The 21682-nt window shown below is 37.1% G+C and overlaps 1 protein-coding gene across 1 annotated transcript in view; it reads left to right on the forward strand.

The window, feature by feature from the left end:
* The window catches only part of AASDHPPT (aminoadipate-semialdehyde dehydrogenase-phosphopantetheinyl transferase), a 31426-nt gene extending 15895 nt beyond the window's left edge, over window positions 1-15531 (forward strand). The window contains exons 5-6 of the mRNA XM_030835981.3: window positions 11596-11667; window positions 13508-15531. Coding sequence (XP_030691841.1) covers window positions 11596-11667; window positions 13508-13672 — 237 coding nt within the window. The 3' untranslated portion in view covers window positions 13673-15531. The remainder of the gene's footprint in view (window positions 1-11595; window positions 11668-13507) is intronic.
* The last annotated feature ends 6151 nt before the right edge of the window (window positions 15532-21682 follow it).

Here is a 21682-nt window from a genome sequence, read left to right on the forward strand (position 1 = left end):
ACAGTTGCGGCAATGAGATTACCTAAGGTAGAATTGAGAAAGACCAAGGACAGAGTCCTGAGAATACTTTTTAAAGGTGGAGTGGGGAGGAGAATAAGAAAGAATGACCAAAATGGTAAGAAGTAAAATACGAAAGTACTGTTAGGAGGATCCAAGGGCAGAAAGTATCTTGAGAAAGAGAGTTGTGTCAAAACTGCTAACATACCATGTAAGGTAGGGATTCTATGAATTAAAAAGTAAATTATATTATATTAGGATACTGTATTTTTTAATACATTTGTTTAAAAAAATAATTCATACTGAAAGGGGCAAACGTCAGCCATTTCATTCATGGGGAAATCCTTTGTGGTGCCAGATGGAGTAGGCCTAGTAGCAGGGTGAGGAGGGAAGAGTCAGTGATTGGGCCAGCTGTGCTTAAACGTTTTGGGTGACAAAGATGTCTGAGCTCCTGTGGACCAAAATAGATGCTGTGGAAAATGGGCCTGAAGTGTCTTGAAAGGACCCTACCCAAGAGGAATTCCAAAAAGAGGCATTGTGCATTCTACTGTGTATTAATTGATGAGGGTAAGAATTACAAGAAGTCAGCCGTTAAATGCACTGCTAGTTCCAGGCAGTGGTACGGGACAAAGGAACTGGAAGTAGTTCTCTGAAAATTCCTCAGATGCTCACTAAGCCAGCATTTGGGTACTTGATATGACCCAGAGTTCTAAAAACTAGATTACAACATCATTGATCATTACTTTGCCTGTTTCCTCCATCCCTTTCCTCTCTGCCACCTTACCTTAAGGAAACCAGAGCAGAAGAGCAAGGTGAGGCCAAGGAGAAGAATGTGTTCTAAGAATTGAAATGGGATTTTTTTTTTAAGCTGAAAGTGACTGAAGAGCTATGGGGTTTGTCTAAGGGCTTGTTCAGAAGGTGGGAAGGGAGATCCAGCAGGGCATATTTGAAGACATCTATGGAAGAAAAATTAAATTCTTTACTGAATGTACCTGGGTGTTTTACCCATTCAGTGTACCAGTTAGAAAAATATAAAAATAATATATGTTAGATGCATATATTTAAGTGTGGATTATTTTTATACTATAAACAGGCCTGGAAGGGGAGAGTGAACTTAACAGGATGAATCTGGTGGTATGGATAGCCAGAAGCCAGGGTTTGAGGGGAGAATGATGAACGTAGAGCCAGGGGAGGCATACCTAGAGTCAAGAAACAGACGGGAGGTTCCTGTCTGGGCATCTCCAAGTACCCCCACAAGATAAAGAACCAGTCTTTAGGTATGCAGCTGAGGAAGGGCTATGATTTCAGTGTACAACCGTGGCGTGAATGATCTTCACTGTCCTTTCCTCCCTTTTATTCAGTCTTTTCCTTTCTCACTCATACACACTAAATTCACCCACACTAGAAGAACTAGAGGTGGCAGCATAGTGAATGAGGGAGCATCTGCAGTTAGGAAGAGAGGAAATCACTTCCTTTCCCTATTGGAGACTTCCAACCCTGAATTAGGTTTGAGCTAGGATAGTGGGAGGAAGAATTTCTTATGAAATTAGAATAAAATTTAATTTGGATCAAACATTTTTCAGAGAAAATTTGATACTGAGAATGACCAGAAATGTCATTTATGAGATCTGATCAAGATTTCATCCAGGGAAAGAGAAAAATGAATTGTCAGAACTTGTTTAAAGGGAAATGGTGAGAGAGAATAAGTTGCCTTCTGTTCCTACTCTGTAGAGTCCAGCTGCTTTAGTAAACTGAAAACAAGGTAGGAAGAAGTTTCAACCCTTCCCTACTTTTCATGGGTAACTCCAAATGAAACCTCTGCACAGGACAACTTTGTAGCCATCTTGCTCTTCTCTCCTTTCTGTACTGTGTAGACACAACTTCTTGAAACAGAGTCATAGCCAAACATGATTAGCCCCATGGCTTGGTTTTTTCTCCATAAGTATTTGATGACTAAATGTAAGCACACAGGGTATTTTAGAAAGTACCTTTAAAGGTATTTTAGAAAGTACTGTTACCTGGGTTGGAGATGGGAGAAATACGTATTTGATGACTAAATGTAAGCACACAGGGTATTTTAGAAAGTACCTTTAAAGGTATTTTAGAAAGTACTGTTACCTGGGTTGGAGGTGGGACAAATACCTAGAAATAGTACATGTCAGAGACTGTAGTTTTCATTAATTAATGCATATAGCCAGTGAATAACTGAACTACTTCAGACTCATAGATTCTCTTCCTAGTGTGAGAATTGATAAGCTAAGTGGAAAAAATAGCCCTGTTCCTGCAGGCAGCATTAAAAGAATGCCTGCAGGATACCAGAAATAGGGTCTAGACTGCACGTGTGGATATGTGGTATCTACTGGCACACAAATTAATGGTGCAGAAGGCTAAGGATACTATCCTCATTTAAGCAGAACTAAAGGACAGTGCCATCATAGGACATATGGTAAAATTCTGCATCCTGGGAGAAAAAGGAGTGTTTATTTACTTGGAGACTCAAAAGAAGAATATGAAATGAAAATTATAAAGCAAATGAGTATTTTTTTAAAAATCTGCTTAGTGTTTTGAATAACATTCAAGATGAGAGTTTAGCTATGAAATAGAAGCTGAGAGCTTTAAGGAAAGAATAGGCTTGTCATTAAACGAGAGCTGTTAGTGGAAGGTAGTCTGTGAAACCATCTAGAAGTATATAGAAAAGAAGACAACAGACTGAACCCTAAAACTCTTATATTTAAGAAGTACATTTCATTGCTACCTTCTAATTATAGACATTTTCCCAGGCATCTACTGTTTTCATGAATCCACTCTCACAATTAGCAGTTTCAAGCACACTACCTTTCTGCATATGACTACCAAACCTTTAACTCAGTTTCTTTCACTCTTCAGACTCCTATTTCTCACTGCTATGTACTTCTCCTTGAACACTACACAGACACCACAAATTCTGCAGATAAGTCAAAATAATAATTGCCCTTCAAGTTATTTTCTTTTTCTAACTTTACTTTTTTTGATGGTACCACCATCCAGTCATCCAGGATTAAGAAAGCCCAGACCCATTTTAAGTTCCCCTCCTCCTCCCCTTGTTATACCAAACCCTCTAATTAACAGTGACATGCTCCCCTCTGAAAACGCTTAGTGTGGGCACTGTTTACATCCAACTTAGACTAATGCAGTAGCCTCCTAACTGGGTTCCTCTTCCATTATTTTGCTTCATCCTTCTTCATTTTTGGCCATCGTTTCCCTATATACACTCCACATTGCAGCCAAATCACAACCTGCTATCTGATATTCTTTAAATATCTCCAACCCTCTTGTATTTATATTTGTTTCAATTCTTCTGTGTCCTCACCACCACCCACCCATCCACCCTGCCGCAATCTCCACCTTGCCTTCTCCTTGAACAATTTAAATCCATTTCAGGAGCCTTTTCTTTATTTCATTTAAGACCAAGCTTTTTTTTTCTTTCTTACAACATACCACATTTTGCCTCATAATCTTTGTACTTCTCTACTTGCTTTACTTTCCCAGGGCTCCCTGAAGGCAGGGGCAGTATCTTACTTAGCATTGTATCTGTTGTAGACCTAAAATGCTAGCGTGGACATCATCAAGAATCCATTATTTATTACAACAAATCCTCCAAAGGATTTTCCACTTACCTGAGTATTGTATCTCACACCTGGAAAATTAATACTCTAGAAGAAATATGAATTCTTATGCCAAGAGGAATCTCATGATTTCATAGGCTCTCAATTTTCGTAACTGGTTTCTCTTAGGAAAGTTAAATTTACCACCAAAAAGTTTCAAATGATGAAATTAGATGAAACAGAAATTCTTTGCTTTTGAAAGGAAGTGCTTTAAAAAGTAGAAATATTGAATGTTGTCCTAGTGTCTTCATACCAGGAGGCCCGGGATTGCAGGAAAAGGGTCTTTTTTGTCTTCATTCACTTTCCTCCCTCAGTTTCTGAAATGATTCTGCAGAATTTCTTCTCATAAAAAAGCCGTGTGGATGAAAGGCTCTCGGTGCTGCAGCCAGGAGTCAGTGCTGTGCCTCTGAGGTGGAAGAGCCAACTTCAGGACACTGGTCCACAAGAGATCTCCCAGCTCCACGTAATATCAAACGGCGAAAATCTCCCAGGGATCTCCATCTCAACACCAACACCCAGCTTCACTCAATGACCAGCAAGCTACAGTGCTGGAAACCCTATGCCAGACAACTAGCAGGACAGGAACACAGCCCCACCCATTAGCAGAGAGGCTGACTAAAATCATAATAAGTCCACAAACACCCCAAAACATGCAGCCAGCCGTGGACCTGCCCACCAGAAAGACAAGATCCAGCCTCATCCACCAGAACACAGGCACAAGTCCCCTCCACCAGGAAGCCTACACAACCCACTGAACCAACCTTAGCCACTGGGGACAGACACCAAAAACAATGGGAACTACGAACCTGCAGCCTGCAAAAAGGAGACCCCAAACACAGTAAGATAAGCAAAATCAGAAGACAGAAAAACACACGGCAGATGAAGGAGCAAGATAAAAACCCACCAGACCTAACAAATGAAGAGGAAATAGCCAGTCTACCTGACAAATAATTCAGAATAATGATAGTAAAGATGATCCAAAATCTTGGAAATAGAATAGAGAAAATGCAAGAAACATTTAACAAGGACATAGAAGAATTAAAGATGAAACAAGCAACGATGACCAACACAATAAATGAAATTAAAAATACTCTAGAAGGGATCAATAGCAGAATAACTGAGGCAGAAGAACGGATAAGTGACCTGGAAGATAAAATAGTAGAAATAACTACTGCAGAGCAGAATAAAGAAAAAGAATGAAAAGAACTGAGGACAGTCTCAGAGACCTCTGGGACAACATTAAACGCACCAACGTTCGAATTATAGGGGTTCCAGAAGAAGAAGAGAAAAAGGGACTGAAAAAATATTTGAAGAGATTATAGTTGAAAACTTCCCTAATATGGGAAAGGAAATAGTTAAGTCCAGGAAGCACAGAGAGTCCCATACAGGGTAAATCCAAGGAGAAACACACCAAGACACATATTAATCAAACTGTCAAAAATTAAATACAAAGAAGACATATTAAAAGCAGCAAGGGAAAAACAACAAATAACACACAAGGGAATCCACATCAGGTTAACAGCTGATCTTTCAGCAGAAACTCTGCAAGCCAGAAGGGACTGGCAGGACATATTTAAAGTGATGAAGGAGAACAACCTGCAGCCAAGATTACTCTACCCAGCAAGGATCTCATTCAGATATGATGGAGAAATTAACACCCTTACAGACAAGCAAAAGCTGAGAGAGTTCAGCACCACCAAACCACCTTTACAACAAATCCTAAAGGACCTTCTCTAGGCAAGAAACACAAGAGAAGGAAAAGATCTACAATAACAAACCCAGAACAATTAAGAAAATGGGAATAGGAACATACATATCGATAATTACCTTAAATGTAAATGGATTAAATGCTCCCACCAAAAGACACAGACTGGCTGAATGGATACAAAAACAAGACCCATATATATGCTGTCTACAAGAGACCCACTTCAGACCTAGAGATACATACAGACTGAAAGTGAGGGGATGGAAAAAGATATTCCATGCAAATGGAAATCAAAAGAAAGCTGGAGTAGCAATACTCATATCAGACAAAATAGACTTTAACATAAAGACTAATAGAAGGCGCAAAGAAGGACACTACATAATGATCAAGGGATCGATCCAAGAAGAAGATATAACAATTGTAAATATTTATGCACCCAACATAGGAGCACCACAATACCTAAGGCAAATACTAACAGCCATAAAAGGGGAAATTGACAGTAACACATTCATAGTAGGGAATTTTAACACCCCACTTTCACCAATGGACAGATCATCCAAAATGAAAATAAATAAGGAAACCACAAGCTTTAAATGATACATTAAACAAGATGGACTTAATTGATACTTATAGGACATTCCATCCAAAAACAACAGAATACACATTTTTCTCAAGTGCTCATGGAACATTCTCCAGGATAGATCATATCTTGGGTCACAAATCAAACGTTGGTAAATTTAAGAAAATTGAAATTGTATCAAGTATCTTTTCCGACCACAGTGCTCTGAGACTAGATATAAATTACAGGAAAAGAGCTGTAAAAAATACAAACACATGGAAGCTACACAAAACACTACTTAATAACGAAGTGATCACTGAAATCAAAGAGGAAATAAAAAAAATACCTAGAAACAAATGACAATGGAGACACAACTACCCAAAACCTATGGGATGCAGCAAAAGCATTTCTGAGAGGGAAGTTTATAGCAATACAATCCTACCTTAAGAAACAGGAAACATCTCGATAAACAACCTAACCTTGCACCTAAAGCAATTAGAGAAAGAAGAACAAAAAAATCCCAATGTTAGCAGAAGGAAAGAAATCACAAAGATCAGATCAGATATAAATGAAAAATAAATGAAGGAAACGATAACAAAGATCAAGAAAACTAAAAACTGGTTCTTTGAGAAGATAAACAAAATAGATAAACCACTAGCCAGACTCATCAAGAAAAAAAGGGAGAAGACCCAAATCAATAGAATTAGAAATGAAAAGGAGAAGTAACAACTGACACTGCAGAAATACAAAAGATCATGAAGGATTACCACAAGCAACTCTATGCCAATAAAATGGACAACCTGGAAGAAATGGACATTCTTAGAAATGCACAACCTGCCAACACTGAATCAGGAAGAAATAGAAAATATGAACAGACCAATCACAAGCACTGAAATTGAAACTGTGATTAAAAATCTTCCAACAAACAAAAGCCCAGGACCAGATGGCTTCACAGGCGAATTCTATCAAACATTTAGAGAAGAGCTAACACCTATCCTTCTCAAACTCTTCCAAAATATAGCAGAGGGAGGAACACTCCCAAACTCATTCTACAAGGCCACCATCACCCTGATACCTAAACCAGACAAGGATGTCACAAAGAAAGAAAACTACAGGCCAATATCACTGATGATCATAGATGCAAAAATCCTCAACAAAATACTAGCAAACAGAATCCAACAGCACATTAAGAGGATCATACACCATGATCAGTTGGGGTTTATTCCAGGAATGCAAGGATTCTTCAATATATGCAAATCAATCAATGTGATACACCATATTAACAAATTGAAGGAAAACCATATGGTCATCTCAATAGATGCAGAGAAAGCTTTCGACAAAATTCAGCACCCATTGATGATAAAAACCCTGCAGAAAGTAGGCATAGAGTGAACTTTCCTCAACATAATAAAGGCCATATATGACAAACCCACAGCCAACATCATCCTCAATGGTGAAAAACTGAAACCATTTCTTCTAAGATCAGGAACAAGACAAGGTTGCCCACTCTCACCACTCTTATTCAACATAATTTTGGAAATTTTAGCCAGAGCAATCAGAGAAGAAAAGGAAATAAAAGGAATCCAAATTGGAAAAGAAGATGTAAAGCTGTGACTGTTTGCAGATAACATGATCCTATACATAGAGAATCCTAAAGATGCTACCAGAAAACTACTAGAGCTAATCAATGAATTTGGTAAAGTAGCAGGATACAAATTTAATGCACAGAAATCTCTTGCATTCCTATACACTAATGATGAAAAATCTGAAAGTGAAATCAAGAAAACACTCCCATTTACCATTGCAACAAAAAGAATAAAATATCTAGGAATAAACCTACCTAAGGAGACGAAAGACCTGTATGCAGAAAATTATAAGACACTGACAAAAGAAGTTAAAGATGATACAAATAGATGGAGAGATATACCATGTTCTTGGATTGGAAGAATCAACATTGTGAAAATGACTCTACTACCCAAAGCAATATACAGATTCGATGCAATCCCTATCAAACTACCACTGGCATTTTTCACAGAACTAGAACCAAAAATTTCACAATTTGTATGGAAACACAAAAGACCCCGAATAGCCAAAGCAATCTTGAGAACGAAAAACGGAGCTGGAGGAGTCAGGCTCCCTGACTTCAGACTATACTGAAAGCTACAGTAATCAAGACAGTATGGTACTGGCACAAAAACAAAAATATAGATCAATGGAACAGGATAGAAAGCCCAGAGATAAACCCATATGCATATGGTCACCTTTATTTGATAAAGGAGGCAGGAATATACAGTGGAGAAAGGACAGCCTCTTCAATAAGTGGTGCTGGGAAAACTGGACAGGTACATGTGAAAGTATGAGATTAGAACACTCTCTAACACCATGCACAGAAATAAGCTCAAAATGGATTAAAGACCTAAATGTAAGGTCAGAAGCTATCAAACTCTTAGAGGAAAACATAGGCAGAACACTGACATAAATCACAGCAAGATCCTTTTTGACCCACCTTCTAGAGAAATGGAAATAAAAATAAACAAATGGGACCTAATGAAACTTCAAAGCTTTTGCACAGCAAAGGAAACCATAAACAAGACCAAAAGACAGCCCTCAGAATGGGAGAAAATATTTGCAAATGAAGCAACCGACAAAGGATTAATCTCCAGAATTTACAAGCAGCTCATACAGCTCAATAACAAAAAAACAAACAACCCAATCCAAAAATGGGCAGAAGACCTAAATAGACATTTCTCCAAAGAAGATATACAGACTGCCAACAAACACATGAAAGAATGCTCAACATCATTAATCATTAGAGAAATGCAGATCAAAACTACAATAAGATATCATCTCACGGTAGTCAGAATAACTATCATCAAAAAATCTAGAAACAATAAATGCTGGAGAGGGTGTGGAGAAAAGGGAACACTCTTACACTGCTGGTGGGAATATGAATTTGTACAGCCACTATGGAGAACAGTATGGAGGTTCCTTAAAAAGCTACAAATGGAACTACCATATGACCCAGCAATCCCACTACTGGGCATATACCCTGAGAAAACCAAAATTCAAAAACAGTCATGTTCCAAAATGTTCATTGCCGCTCTATTTACAATATCCAGAAGATGGAAACAACCTAAGTGTCCATCATCGGATGAATGGATAAAGAAGATGTGGCACATATATACAATGGAATATTACTCAGCCATAAATATAAATGAAATTGAGTTATTTTTTTAGTGAGGTGGATGGACCTAGAGTCTGTCATACAGAGTGAAGTAAGTCAGAAGGAGAAAGACAAATACCATATTCTAACACATATATATGGAATTTAAGAAAAAAATGTCATGAAGAACCTAGGGGCAAGACAGGAATAAGGACACAGACCTACTAGAGAATGGACTTGAGGATGTGGGGAGGGGGAAGGGTAAGCTGTGACAAAGTGCGAGAGTATCATGGGCATGTATACACTACGAATCGTAAAATAGATAGCTAGTGGGAAGCAGCCGCATAGCACAGGGAGATCAACTCGGTGCTTTGTGGCCACCTAGAGGGGTGGGATAGGGAGGGTGGGAGGGAGGGAGACGAAAGAGGGAAGAGATTTGGGGACATACGTCTGTATAACTGATTCACTTTGTTATCAAGCAGAAACTAACACACCATTGTAAAGCAATTATACTCCAATAAAGATGTAAAAAAAAAAGATATATTAACATTTATGAGATTTTCTTTAGTACTTTACCATTGGGAAAACATTGTAAAAGTTGAATGATTTAAGTTATACCTTAAACTGTTATTTTACTTTGTTTATAAGGTGAAAATACATACTAAGAAAATGACATAAAATTTGACTAAAGCAGGTTAATCTTTGTAATCTAATGCTAAACTATCTCCTGAAAAAGTAAAATATTCTTGCTCCCTTTGGGTTTGTTGGAGATTTTAAGGAAATTTTGTTATTCACAATAGTTTTATGGATAAAAAAACTATAAGCTTAGGAAACTTTTGAAAATTTATAAAGTCTTAAAATTAAGTCAAGTTCAGTAGCATTGAATGTACTAGCTTAACTAGCTAGCTAGCTTGCTGGGTTCATTTCTTTTTTCAACTAATATTTATTATAGATGTACTAGGCAGAAAGGATTTAGGGAAAGGTGATCACCTCATAGAACTTTTATTCTAGTGAAACATCGAATATTAATGTTTGATAAACTGGAGTCATTGTAAAATAACTTCCCTAGTTTTGCTGTTTTCAAGTTTCATATTTATGTGATGTTGATGAGGTCCGAGTAGATATGGTGAATATTTTGAAATCAGTCTCATTGAATTTTAGCTTATAATGAGGTAAGTAAACAAATTGAGCATTTAAGTGGCATTTTAGTGGACAGGCTGGATGAAAACTAGTTATTGCCCACGGTTACCTCTTAATATTCCGCCTTACAGACACTACAAAAACTGCTGATCTAAGTTGTTTTCCAAAAATAATTATAGCCAAAACATCTCTGTATGTTAGTGTTTATATTATTGATACATTCAGTGTAAAGAATGGGAGAACCATGTTCAAAAAGAATAGTTTTGTTTACGGTAACAAACTTTGACCTATTAAATGTTTTCTCATACTTAGCTAGTTATTTTTTCTTCTCTTGAAGTGTTTTCCTAAATTTATCTCTTTTGAATTTCTTTTATTTATTTATTTATTTATTGCTAATTTGGATATCTTAACATATGAAGATATGAGGAAGAGGATGAAGGATGAAAAGTCCCTAAGTAATACTATTTCTGATTGTAGTTTCCTATTTCAACTCATGTCTTATGGAAGACTGCCTTAGTAAAGTGGCTTTTTGGTGAAATTTTGTTTAGTTTTTAACAGTTGTTCATACTTTTCTCTGGTAACTGCCTCAATGTCTATTATATTTTAAAGCCCCCTCCCCCTTTGTCTCATACATAGGGGAAAATAGGAAATTACATATTTTTTAAGTCTTACCTATGAATTTCCACCATGATTTTCCATCGGCTGTAGTATGTAGTTAACTAAATGCTTATAAACCAGTGCTGCAATCTAATTTTTTTAAATGTACACTTTAAGCATATACAAAACTAACATCACCAGTGAGGGCAGATGGCTATCTAGATGTGCCTCTAGATAGGATACTTTATCTATGTAGTATTCTTACTAAGAATGTATAATATAAGTGTAATCATTAAGAACCATCAGACTGAAAATAGCCAACGTTTATTAGTAAAAAGTGGGGGATGGGGCTTGTATTTTAAAATACTAACATCTTAAAAGACAAAAGAAAAGCTAGGAAGACAGTGACAACTGAATGTAATACTTGACCCTAGACTGCCTCCTGTACTGGAGGTGGGGAAATGATATAAAAGGACATTACTGGATTAATTCACAAAAGTTGGAGTACAGATAGTAGATTTAAGTATTATTTTAATGTTAAATTTACCAAAGTTATTAACTACAGTGGTTATGTGAGAGAATGTCCCTATTAGGAAATATATATATTGAAATATTACAGAGTAAAGGGCCAAAATATATGTGACTATTCCTTCAAGTCAGGGGGAGTGGAGATATATATGTATGTATGTGTATATATGGTTGGGGGGAGTGAAATTTTTTAAATGTAAATAGAAATATATCTATGTTTCTATATTTAGTATTTTCTATTTACTTATGTTTTATTTTTCAGGAAAGCAAAATAGATGAGCACCATTTTGTTGCAGTAGCTCTTAGGAAACCCAATGGATCTAGACATCAGGATGTAAGATTTTAAGATTTCTCTGATTTTTTTCTAAAAAGCATGTATTAAAGTTGAATTTGTTATTTATTGATGGAAACAATCATTTGGTTTATATCAGGTTAGAGGTTTGGGCATTTTTTTTTTTTAATTATAGACTTTAGAAGTGTTCATTATCTAATCCTTAAGATCATCTGGGATTTCACAGAAATGTTTTAAAAGTATGTTACTTGCTTCTTCACATTCAAATACACTTAAATATGACAAAAAATTTTGGTGGTACTGTCCTAGTATTCATATATTCAGTAGATATTCAAGATAATCACTGTCTTGGTCATCTTAACAGTGGTTTATTTCCTGGTGAATTGGGGCTGTCTTTGAATGTTAAGGGTACCAAGTTGAGGGATAGTGAGTAATGGAATTATCTGTCAAATTGAACTCCTTCCCCTTTTTATAATACTCTCCTAAATTATTTCCAAAGTGTCAAAAATGTGAGAGATCTTGTGATATATTCTAGCATAACATCAATTCTTCCAATCAAAATCGATTTTTACTTTCTTCTGCTATTTAATTGGTAAGTTGAGAAATTTTTTAAAAAAGAAACCTTAGGGTCTTGACTCTCAGCCTACATATAGCTGTGATTCTGTGGAAGTATTTATTTAAGGAATACTGATAATGTCACAATAATTGAAACTATATGCTTATTACTATTTTTAGGGAATCTGCATGAGAGAATGTAGTGTGATCAATATGTATGCATCATTACTTTTAGAAAAAAAGCTCAGTCTACAGATCATGCCTTTGACAGATTAAAAAGATTAAAATTCTTCATAGATTATTTTCTTTTAAAAGAATGACATGTTAAAATTGACCCCTGTAATCTGAAGATGTTCCAACCCAGGTTACCTGTCCTTGTGTGCTGAAGTCTCAGCATTACCCTTTCTGCTAATACCTTATGATTCCATAGAGCTTTATATTTTTTGTAATGTCTGCACATGGCAGTACGTTCTTTTTATTTCCCTGGAGACAGCCTATTTAGGCAGCACTGGCATAGTGAGAAAAGGGTGAGGGTACTATTCAGAAGACCTGGCTGAGTTTCAGGCTCAGGTCTACCATTTAACCTGTGTTGTAAGCTTGTATAAATTGATTGATCTTACTGAGCCTCAATTTCCCCATCTATAGAGTTGAGGTAACAACCATATCAGCACAGTTATGAGAATTACATCATATAAAATAGATATTAACCTTGTAAAAGCACTGTAGAAGACCCAAGTACTATCTTTAGTAGAATGTATAGAATGTTAAAGACAGTCCACACTGGGCTGAGTTGTGAACAAGGGCTCTATCACGGAGTATAAGATATAGTTTAAATTTAGTGTTGAATGAGTCATTTCCTAATGAAGTGTTGCATCTCTGTGTGGTTATGGGTATTTTATCAGACGCACCCTCTAGAGTATTTCTCAAAAGTTTGCCTGGTGGTCCCTCTCTATCAGAATAACCCACCTGCTTGTTAAAGTTATATATTTTGGGATCCTTTTTGACTCATCTACTGAATCAGAATTTTTGGATGTGTGGCTCAGTAAATCTACATTTTAAACAAATACCACAGGTTATTTTTATCTACAAAAAGTTTGAGAATCAGGTTATTTCATATTTTTCTTGATTTGTTATATTGGCAACACTAATATAAGGAGTAGAAGCAATTATCTAGAAATGCTACTGTGTTGTAATTTAATGTTATTGAAGTATAATTTAATATTGCTGAAATGTGATTACTGATTTCTTATTTTCCTAATTACAAAATTGACCATAAGATTAATATGCAGTATAACATTGAGGTAATCTAATTTTTTTACCCTTTTAGGTTTCATTTCAAGGTGATTCTAAACCAACCCAGAGGCAGTTTACTATTCTCACCTTTAATGATTTAATATCATCTGCTGTTCCTATGACCCCTGAAGATCCTTCATTTTGGGACTGTTTTTGCTTCACAGAAGAAATTTCAATACGAAATGGTACAAAGTCATGATATGATTTTCTAAGTAAAAAGGGAAATGAAAACTGTAATCTTCTGTATTCACTAAAAAATAAATGCCTGAGAGTATCAAATTTTATTTCACAAAACAGTTTAAAAAAGAAGAAACAACTTTTCCTATTAAAAAGGCAGACTCCCAGTTCAGGATAGCTCACTAGAATGCATGTTTACCTCTTCTTCCTCCCCAAAATCGCATTGGATTTACTGAAGAAGTAGAAACTGGTGGGAGAATCTTAAAGTGATATATGTTCATTTTAGAAAGCAACAGAAAATGTGAATTCACAAGAAGGGAACATTCGAATTCCTATCTTTCAGAGATAACTATTTCAGAGGTAACTATCTTCCCAGACCTTTTTCTTGGCAAACGATTCCATATTAACATAGTTACTCTTTTTTTAAATGGGAACATACTATTTTTAATTTTTTTTTCTCTGAACTGTACATCTACTGTTCATAAATAGACTGCTGTAGCGTAACTTTTAGTGACTCTAAAGTATTGTGTTGTACGGTTTCTATCAGGATGCTATTGACCAGAGGTAATAATGTTCAAATATAATCGACTTAAATAACCAAGGACATTTATTGTCTCACATAAACAGTTCAGAGGTGTCATTAAGGACGCTTTTTTTTGCCTAGCCTCAGCTTATTGGTTTTGCCTTAGGCTTGTCTCCCTCGTGGTTGTAAGAGCTGCTGCTGTAACTTCCAGCTTCACATCTTCATAAAAATTGTATCTAAAAGGCAGGAAAGGCTGTTTTTCCTCTCACATCTCAGTTTTGTCAGTGAGGAAGATTTTTTCCTCTTAAGAGCCCCCAGAAAATTTCCACAAAGTTTCTGTTGACTCAGATCAGGTCACTGAGAAAGTTGACCTCTGACACTTTTGGGTTGGGTAAGGAAGAAGCTAAGGCAAAGTCTGGGGGAATGACATCTAGGGGAAGCCCAGTGTCTGCCATAATGGAGGTGTGCCACAATTTACTCATTCTTTCTTCTGTGTTAGACATTTTGAATGTCTGCAGTTTTTACTATAAGCAGTGATTTGTTGAATATCCTTGTAACCACATTTTGAGGTACATGTTTAATTATGTCCTTAAGAAAGTAAATTTCTAGAAATGGAATGATTGGTTCAAAGGAATTAAATAAACATTTTTAGAGCTTCTATACGTATTGCCACATCGTTCTCTAAAAAGGCTGTACAACTTATACTTCTAGTTATTGTTATATGTGTGACCACTCTCTCACCCCCCACCTACATACTCTCTGGTCATCTGTAGATAGGATCTTTTTTTAAAAAAATTAATCTATGCCAAAATAGGTGAAAAATGGTACCTTATTTTTTAAATTTGTGTTTCTTTCATTACAAATGAGGTTGGTATGTCAGTGTTGTTATTCGCTGTTCGTATTCTTTTTTTATAAACGTCCTGTTCATTATCTTAGCCTGTTTCTATTTTGGTAAATAAGACTTAATTTAAAGTGGAAACATTATATATAAGATGCCAAGACCATCATATTGATGACAGAATCTATTTTGTGGTTGTAGTGCATGTCTTGGGGAGTTAAAGTCTTATAATTGTTGAATGTCAAGAAGTGAAATAGTTTCATTGGTTAAAAGTTGTGTGTAAATTGTATAAAATTAGATACTTTGCTTAAGTAAAAAAAAAAATTTGGAATGTTTTATAATTTTTTATTTCATTAAGCATGCCCATATATTCCAAGCATAGTAAATAACATGTTTTAAAAAGATCAAATAGCATTTATAGTAGAGGAAGCATTGTTATCCCTAGCATGAGTGTAATGGTGATGTGAAAAATTGTCATCTTTCTTGTCATTATAATAATAAAATAATTAACATTATTGAATTTTTATGAGTCAGGTACCATGCTAGATTTCTGGGGGTGTGGGGGTGGGGGGTTCTGTTATTTCTTAAAGTTTCACATAGAGTCAAATGGATTCACATAGTTTAGAATCAAATAGATCTATAAAAAATTCTTTTTCTAAATGAAAAATACCACTCCCTTGACCTTCCTCTCCTATTTCCTGTCCCCAGAGCAAGCTGTTTCACTGGTTTTATTTTGTTGTTATTTATTACCATATCTTCAGGTAACATGCTTATATTGCTTTTACTTGTTTTCAGTTTGAGGTATTTCTTTAATTCCTGATACAAAGCTTTGTTCTTCTGCTTCCCAACCATTGCACTTACCCTTCCTGCTCCCCTTTTCCCAGCATATGTAATTCAGTGTTTACATTATTGACTGTGATTAAGAATGTTTACATCATTAAGATTACTGTAACACTGTACAGCTAAGTGATGTGTTATTCTTACCCTGTACTGCATTTTTATTTCCTTGACTTAATAATTTATTTTGTTTACATAGGTTTCTATATACTTATTGCTAATTAAATCCAAAACTCTATGTTCAGACATACCAATTGTTTTATCAGTTTCATCCATCTTGAAGAAATTGCTTCTGGAGCAATAATCTGTTTTGTCCAGTCTGGACTTTTTACCTTCTGTGACTGGTGCACAGCTGTCATCTTGGAATCTCTTTTCACCATCATCCTAGGAATTGCTTGTGTCTCCCCTATATTGGATTCCCTGATTTCCCATTTCCTATATCTCATGTCTGTCTTAGATTTACTCCTTCATTTGTGTGGATCATATCCTCAAGTAGCTTCCTGAGAACAAATGGGGCACAGGAGATACATTTTTTTGCAGAGTGGTATAGGAGATCTAACTACAGATGGCATTCACCATATCAACACTACCCTTTGCTGCCGTCCACACTCGCACTATTCCTGAGCTCATTTTGGACAGTTTTAGTTTCTTTGTACAGTAAACATAATTCAGCTCTGGCCAAAAAAATGGTTTCTGTTAATAGTTTCCTGCATAGGAACTCTGATGGATCTATGTGTGGATCTATGTGTGTACGTATGCACATACACATATTCACATACCCCTTGCTATTCAAACTCAGGAACTGAATAGATTTGGATATATTTTTCAATTAAAGTATTCACCATCCTTACTACTAAGTATCTGAACCTCAGAAACTAATTAGATTTGGGTAACTAAATAGCCTCGCTGGCTGAAGGACTGCCAACTGAACTTGAACAACTAAACAGATTTATACATACATGTATATACATACATCTTTGATCAAAACTATGCCTAAAAACAGTTCCATCTCCTAGTACTAGATCATATTAAAAGGGATGTGAAGAGAGCTAATAATTATTTCATTTTATGGGGAAAATATGCCATCAGTGTTTGTGAATTTGGGATTGGCAGAAGTCTTTGGACATATCTCCAATTAATATTCTTTGTCTGAGAGTGTTTATAGTAGAATACCTGTCTTCCTTTGTAAGTGCTTCACATGTATCAAGCTCTTCAATCCTTATAACCTTATAGGGTAAGTCCTATTATCCTCAGTATACTGGTGGGAAAAATAAGGTACTGAGATGTTAAGCAACTTACTAAATAAAGATCATACCACCATTATACAGTGGACTCCATATTTGAACCAGATAGCCTAGATCCAGAGTCTGAACTGTGCTCTACTAAATTCAGTGATTTGCTGTAAATGAATGTAAGCAATCCTGGGGCAGGAATGCTTGGGCCTGGGAGCCTTTATTTGTAGTTTTTGCTGATTTCATGAAATAATGCCAGGTGTGTCACCAACAACTAGTTTAACACTATTTTGCCATATCTGCGTCAAATTTTTTATCCCAAAGATACTGCTAAATAGCTCTCACCCCTGAAACCAAGCAGGACTCTGTAGGGCTCTTGGGCATGGAAGCCTTTCTGTGTTCCCTCTTTCTTGTTTGTAGGGAATAGGCAATAGGCTTGTCTCCATGACCTTCCCTGAGTTGCAAAGGGCAGATTCAAACAGCTGCTAATCAGGTGAGGGAGGGGATGCAGAGACAAGGGAGGAGCAGTCAAACAATAGTGCAGGGTCCTAGTTCTGCCTCAAGGGATACACATAACAATATCTTTGAGCTCTTCTGCAGAACTAAAACCCCCAACAAATGGAAGTTATTAACTACTTGATGAAGCATTCTTTATTCCAGAGAGAAGGTCACAGTTGGATAACATCCAGGACCACAAGAAGCTCATCAGGAGAACACCTGAGGCCATATTAAAGGAATGCAGGCCCTGCACACACCCTGATCTTTATCAGCAACCTCACCCTTGAACCATTGTTGTAAAACTCCTCACCAAATCCTTCCAGGTTGGGACACAGTTTTGAGGGCATTAGCCCACTGTGTCCCCCTTTGCCCGGCAAAGCAATAAAGTTCTTTTCTACTTCACACAAAACTCTGTCTCCAAGATTCAATTCAGCGCCAGTGCACAGAGGCTAAGTTTCGGCATCACCCCCAGTCCTATTCCTTTTTCCCTCTCCAGAGGTAACTTGTATCACTTGTAGTTTTATGCACTTAACTACTTGTGTATGCATCCATAGTCTGTGCATAGTGTTATGTACTTATATCCTGTATTTTCCTATTAGAATGGAAACATCAGGATTGGATGTCTTAAAAGTGACAACAGTGTAAGAATAATCAGCTCACTTAAGCAGAAATTTAAAGGACATTATACATACCCTTAGGGGTTAGCAGTCACCCTTAGGAGTTACAATAGGACACCTGGAGGCATTCATTTTAATCTAAATTTTCAGAAAGAATATGATGAAAGCAATACAGATAATAGTAAAATAGAATGCAAACTTGCCCAAGTTTTAAGACAAGTTGCAGGGGACTGCAAAGGAATTTTCCTGCCTAGGAATATGCAGTCACTGTTCTTTTAGGATCATTCTTCAGTGGAAAAGTTAGAAAGGAACCAACATTAGGGAACCAACATTAGGGGGATGAAAAGTGCAATTTGTTGAATACTTAATCAGAAGTAGAGCCTAACGCTTGGCATAGTGCACACCTTTGCAGGTCACCTCTGAGAAAGCACCGGCCTAGACCTTAAGCAGTAGGCTAGTAGAAGCCCAGAAGTTTGGTGGTCCTAACAGTACCATGTTATTTCTGTTGATACTTAGCACTCTTTCTGTGCTCTTCCTAGTACTGCCTTAGCAGGAAGCCTGCTAAACTGGCTCTCCCCCCTCTAAATCTACTCTACCCTTCACCCTGCTCAGTACCCTGGGAAGTTGACTTCTATGCACAATATTAACCAGAATCCCTTTTCCTTGGTTGAGTGTTGCAAATGGGAGAAACCATTAGGAGAAGACTGGGTGGGAAGGGAAAGAGGTCAGGGAGTGTATTTTCTTGCCTTCCTCCCATGCAGTGGTTTGGAAATAGCTGTATTCCTCTACATCACAGCTCCTGACATAGCCCAGAAGTAGATCTCATAGGTTCAGCAACCAGTTTTCCTTGCCTTTTCTTCTTTTGAGTAGAAACATCTTGCTCTTGCTTAGCCCAGGCTGCTTCACCATCTCTTGTAATTTCCTTTATCCTTGCCTACACTCTGCTCACTCAATTTGGGTGTGCCATCTGTTTCCTGCTGCAGACCTGTATAATATAGTAATTTGTACCATGAGTAGCTCCTAGAAACACAGCCTCAAAGTAGGATTCTGGAATTGCATGCATTTGGTGGATATACAAATACCTTCCTTGTCAGGGGAAATGGATACTTGTGGCAAGAGGTGATTTCACATTTACTCACATTATCACTAGTGGTGGTGTGAGGTGTTGGAAGACAGGAAAATCAAGTGGATGTGGCATTTTGTCACTATGGCCATGATGGGGATTACAGAGGCTGTTGTGAGGGCTAGTAGTTCTGTTTTGTTTCTTTTGTTTCTTTTTTGATTTTTGGCCACACGACACAGCATGTGGGATCTTAGTTCCCCAACCAGGGATCGAACCCATGCCCCCAGAGTGCCAAGGAAGTCACGGGCTAGTCATTTTGGATGTCCAGGATGTACACACAGGAAAAAAGATAAATTGAAAGCAAGCGTGAAACATCAGAAAACTTATTATGGCAGCTTTAGGGGAATATCTTGTCTTTTGTAGCTGACAGAAGCAACCCCTTCTGTCTGAGGGAAACAGTCTTACCCCAACTGCCATACACCCAAGAAAAAAAGCTTTCAGTGACTTCACCTAAGAAAATTCTTTCATAAGGGGATATCAGGATCCACACCTACTATCCATCTTTACACTCTGGAAAATAATCAATTAGATGCCAGCATATCCCAGACGAGTACAAGATTAGGCCCAAGAGAAGGCACCTGTACAGGATATTATCACATTGCACTGGTAGGAGTCTGGGGAACAAGTATGGGAGTAGATTCTAAGGGTATTAAACCAAAAAGGATGACATAAGATACGCCAGGCATATTGATATTGGTGTATTCACACAGGAAACGTGATTTAACGTATTGGCTTGAGAACCTGGAAATGATGGTAACATTGACACAATAGCTGCCTACAGTCAACTAGTTGGAAATGTCAGAACTTTCCCAGAGTACTATAAAGGGAAGAGTCCAGAGTCTTAGGGAGAGGGGAATGTGGATCTATTCTGTGTGAACTTGCTCATTACCACAAACATGGTTGCTTACAAGAATGGAAATGTATTCTCTCACAGTTCTGGAGGCTAGAAGTCTAAAATTAGTTTCACTGGGCTGAGATTAAGGTGTCAGCAGGGCCATACTCCCTCTGGAGGCTCTAGAGCTCCAGGGGAGAATCTATTCCTTGCCTGTTAGCTTCTGGTGGCTGCCAACATCCCTAGGTTTGTGTTCATGTCACTCAATTCTTTGTCTCCATGAACATATGGCCTCCTCTTCAGCATGTGTCAAATCTCCCTCTGTCTCTCTCTTTTAAGGATGGTTGTGATTGAATTTAGGGCCACTCAGATAATCCAGGATTCAAGTTTCCTAACCAAATCACATTTATTTCCCATATAAATAATATTTGCAGGTTCCTGAGATTAGGACTTGACATTTTTGGGGACCATTATCCAGTCTACTATTATGTAGTAAATTGTTAAATTACGGTAGATCTATACCATGGGATACTAACTCAGCAATAAAAGGGAATGAACTATTGAAACACTTTACAACCTGGATGAGTGGCCAAAGAATTATGCTGAGTGAAAAAAATAGCCAATTATGAAAGCATACATAGTGTATGATTCTATTTATACAACATTCTTTAAATGACAAAATTATAGAAATGGAGAGCTGATTAGTGACTGCCAGGGTTTAAAGAGGTGGTGGAGGCAGGAAGGAGGTAGGTATGGCTGTAGTAGGACATGAGGGATCCTTGTTGAGATGTTAATGTTATGTATTTTGATTGTCAATATCAAAATGCTGATTGTAATATTGTTCTACAATTTTGCGTGCAAAGAGTACACAGGATATCTCTAGTATTTTACAGCTACATGTAAATTTACAATTATGTCAAAATAAAATGCTTAATTTAAAAAGTGCTACTCAACAAGAAAAAAAACAACCCAATCAAAAAATGGGCAGAAGACCTAAAAAAAAGGGTACAGGGGCTTCCCTGGTGGTGCAGTGGTTAAGAATCGGCCTGCCAAAATGCAGGGGACACAGATTCGAGCCCTGGTCCAGGAAGATCCCACATGCCCCGGAGCAACTAAGCCCGTGCACCACAGCTGCTGAGCCTGTGCTCTAGAGCCCACGAGCCACAACTACTGAGCCCATGCACCTAGAGTCCATGCTCCGCAGCAAGAGAAACCACTGCAATGAGAAGCCCACGCACTGCGATGAAGACCCAACGCAGCCAAAAATAAAATTAATTAATTTTTAAAAAAATTTGTAAAAGGGTACCAATGAACTTAATAACTTTTGTTATTTACAAAACAGAAATAGAGTCACAGATGTCGAAAACAATCTTATGGTTACCAGGGGTGGGGGGTAGCGGGGAGGGATAAATTGGGAGATTGGGATTGACATATACACTACTATATAAAAAATAGATTAATAAGGACCTATTGTATAGCACAGGGAACTTTACTCAACACTCTGTAATGTCCTATATGGGAAAAGAATCTTA

This window comes from Globicephala melas, chromosome 8, assembly GCF_963455315.2.
Source record: "Globicephala melas chromosome 8, mGloMel1.2, whole genome shotgun sequence".
Classification (NCBI taxonomy): Eukaryota; Metazoa; Chordata; class Mammalia; order Artiodactyla; family Delphinidae; genus Globicephala; species Globicephala melas.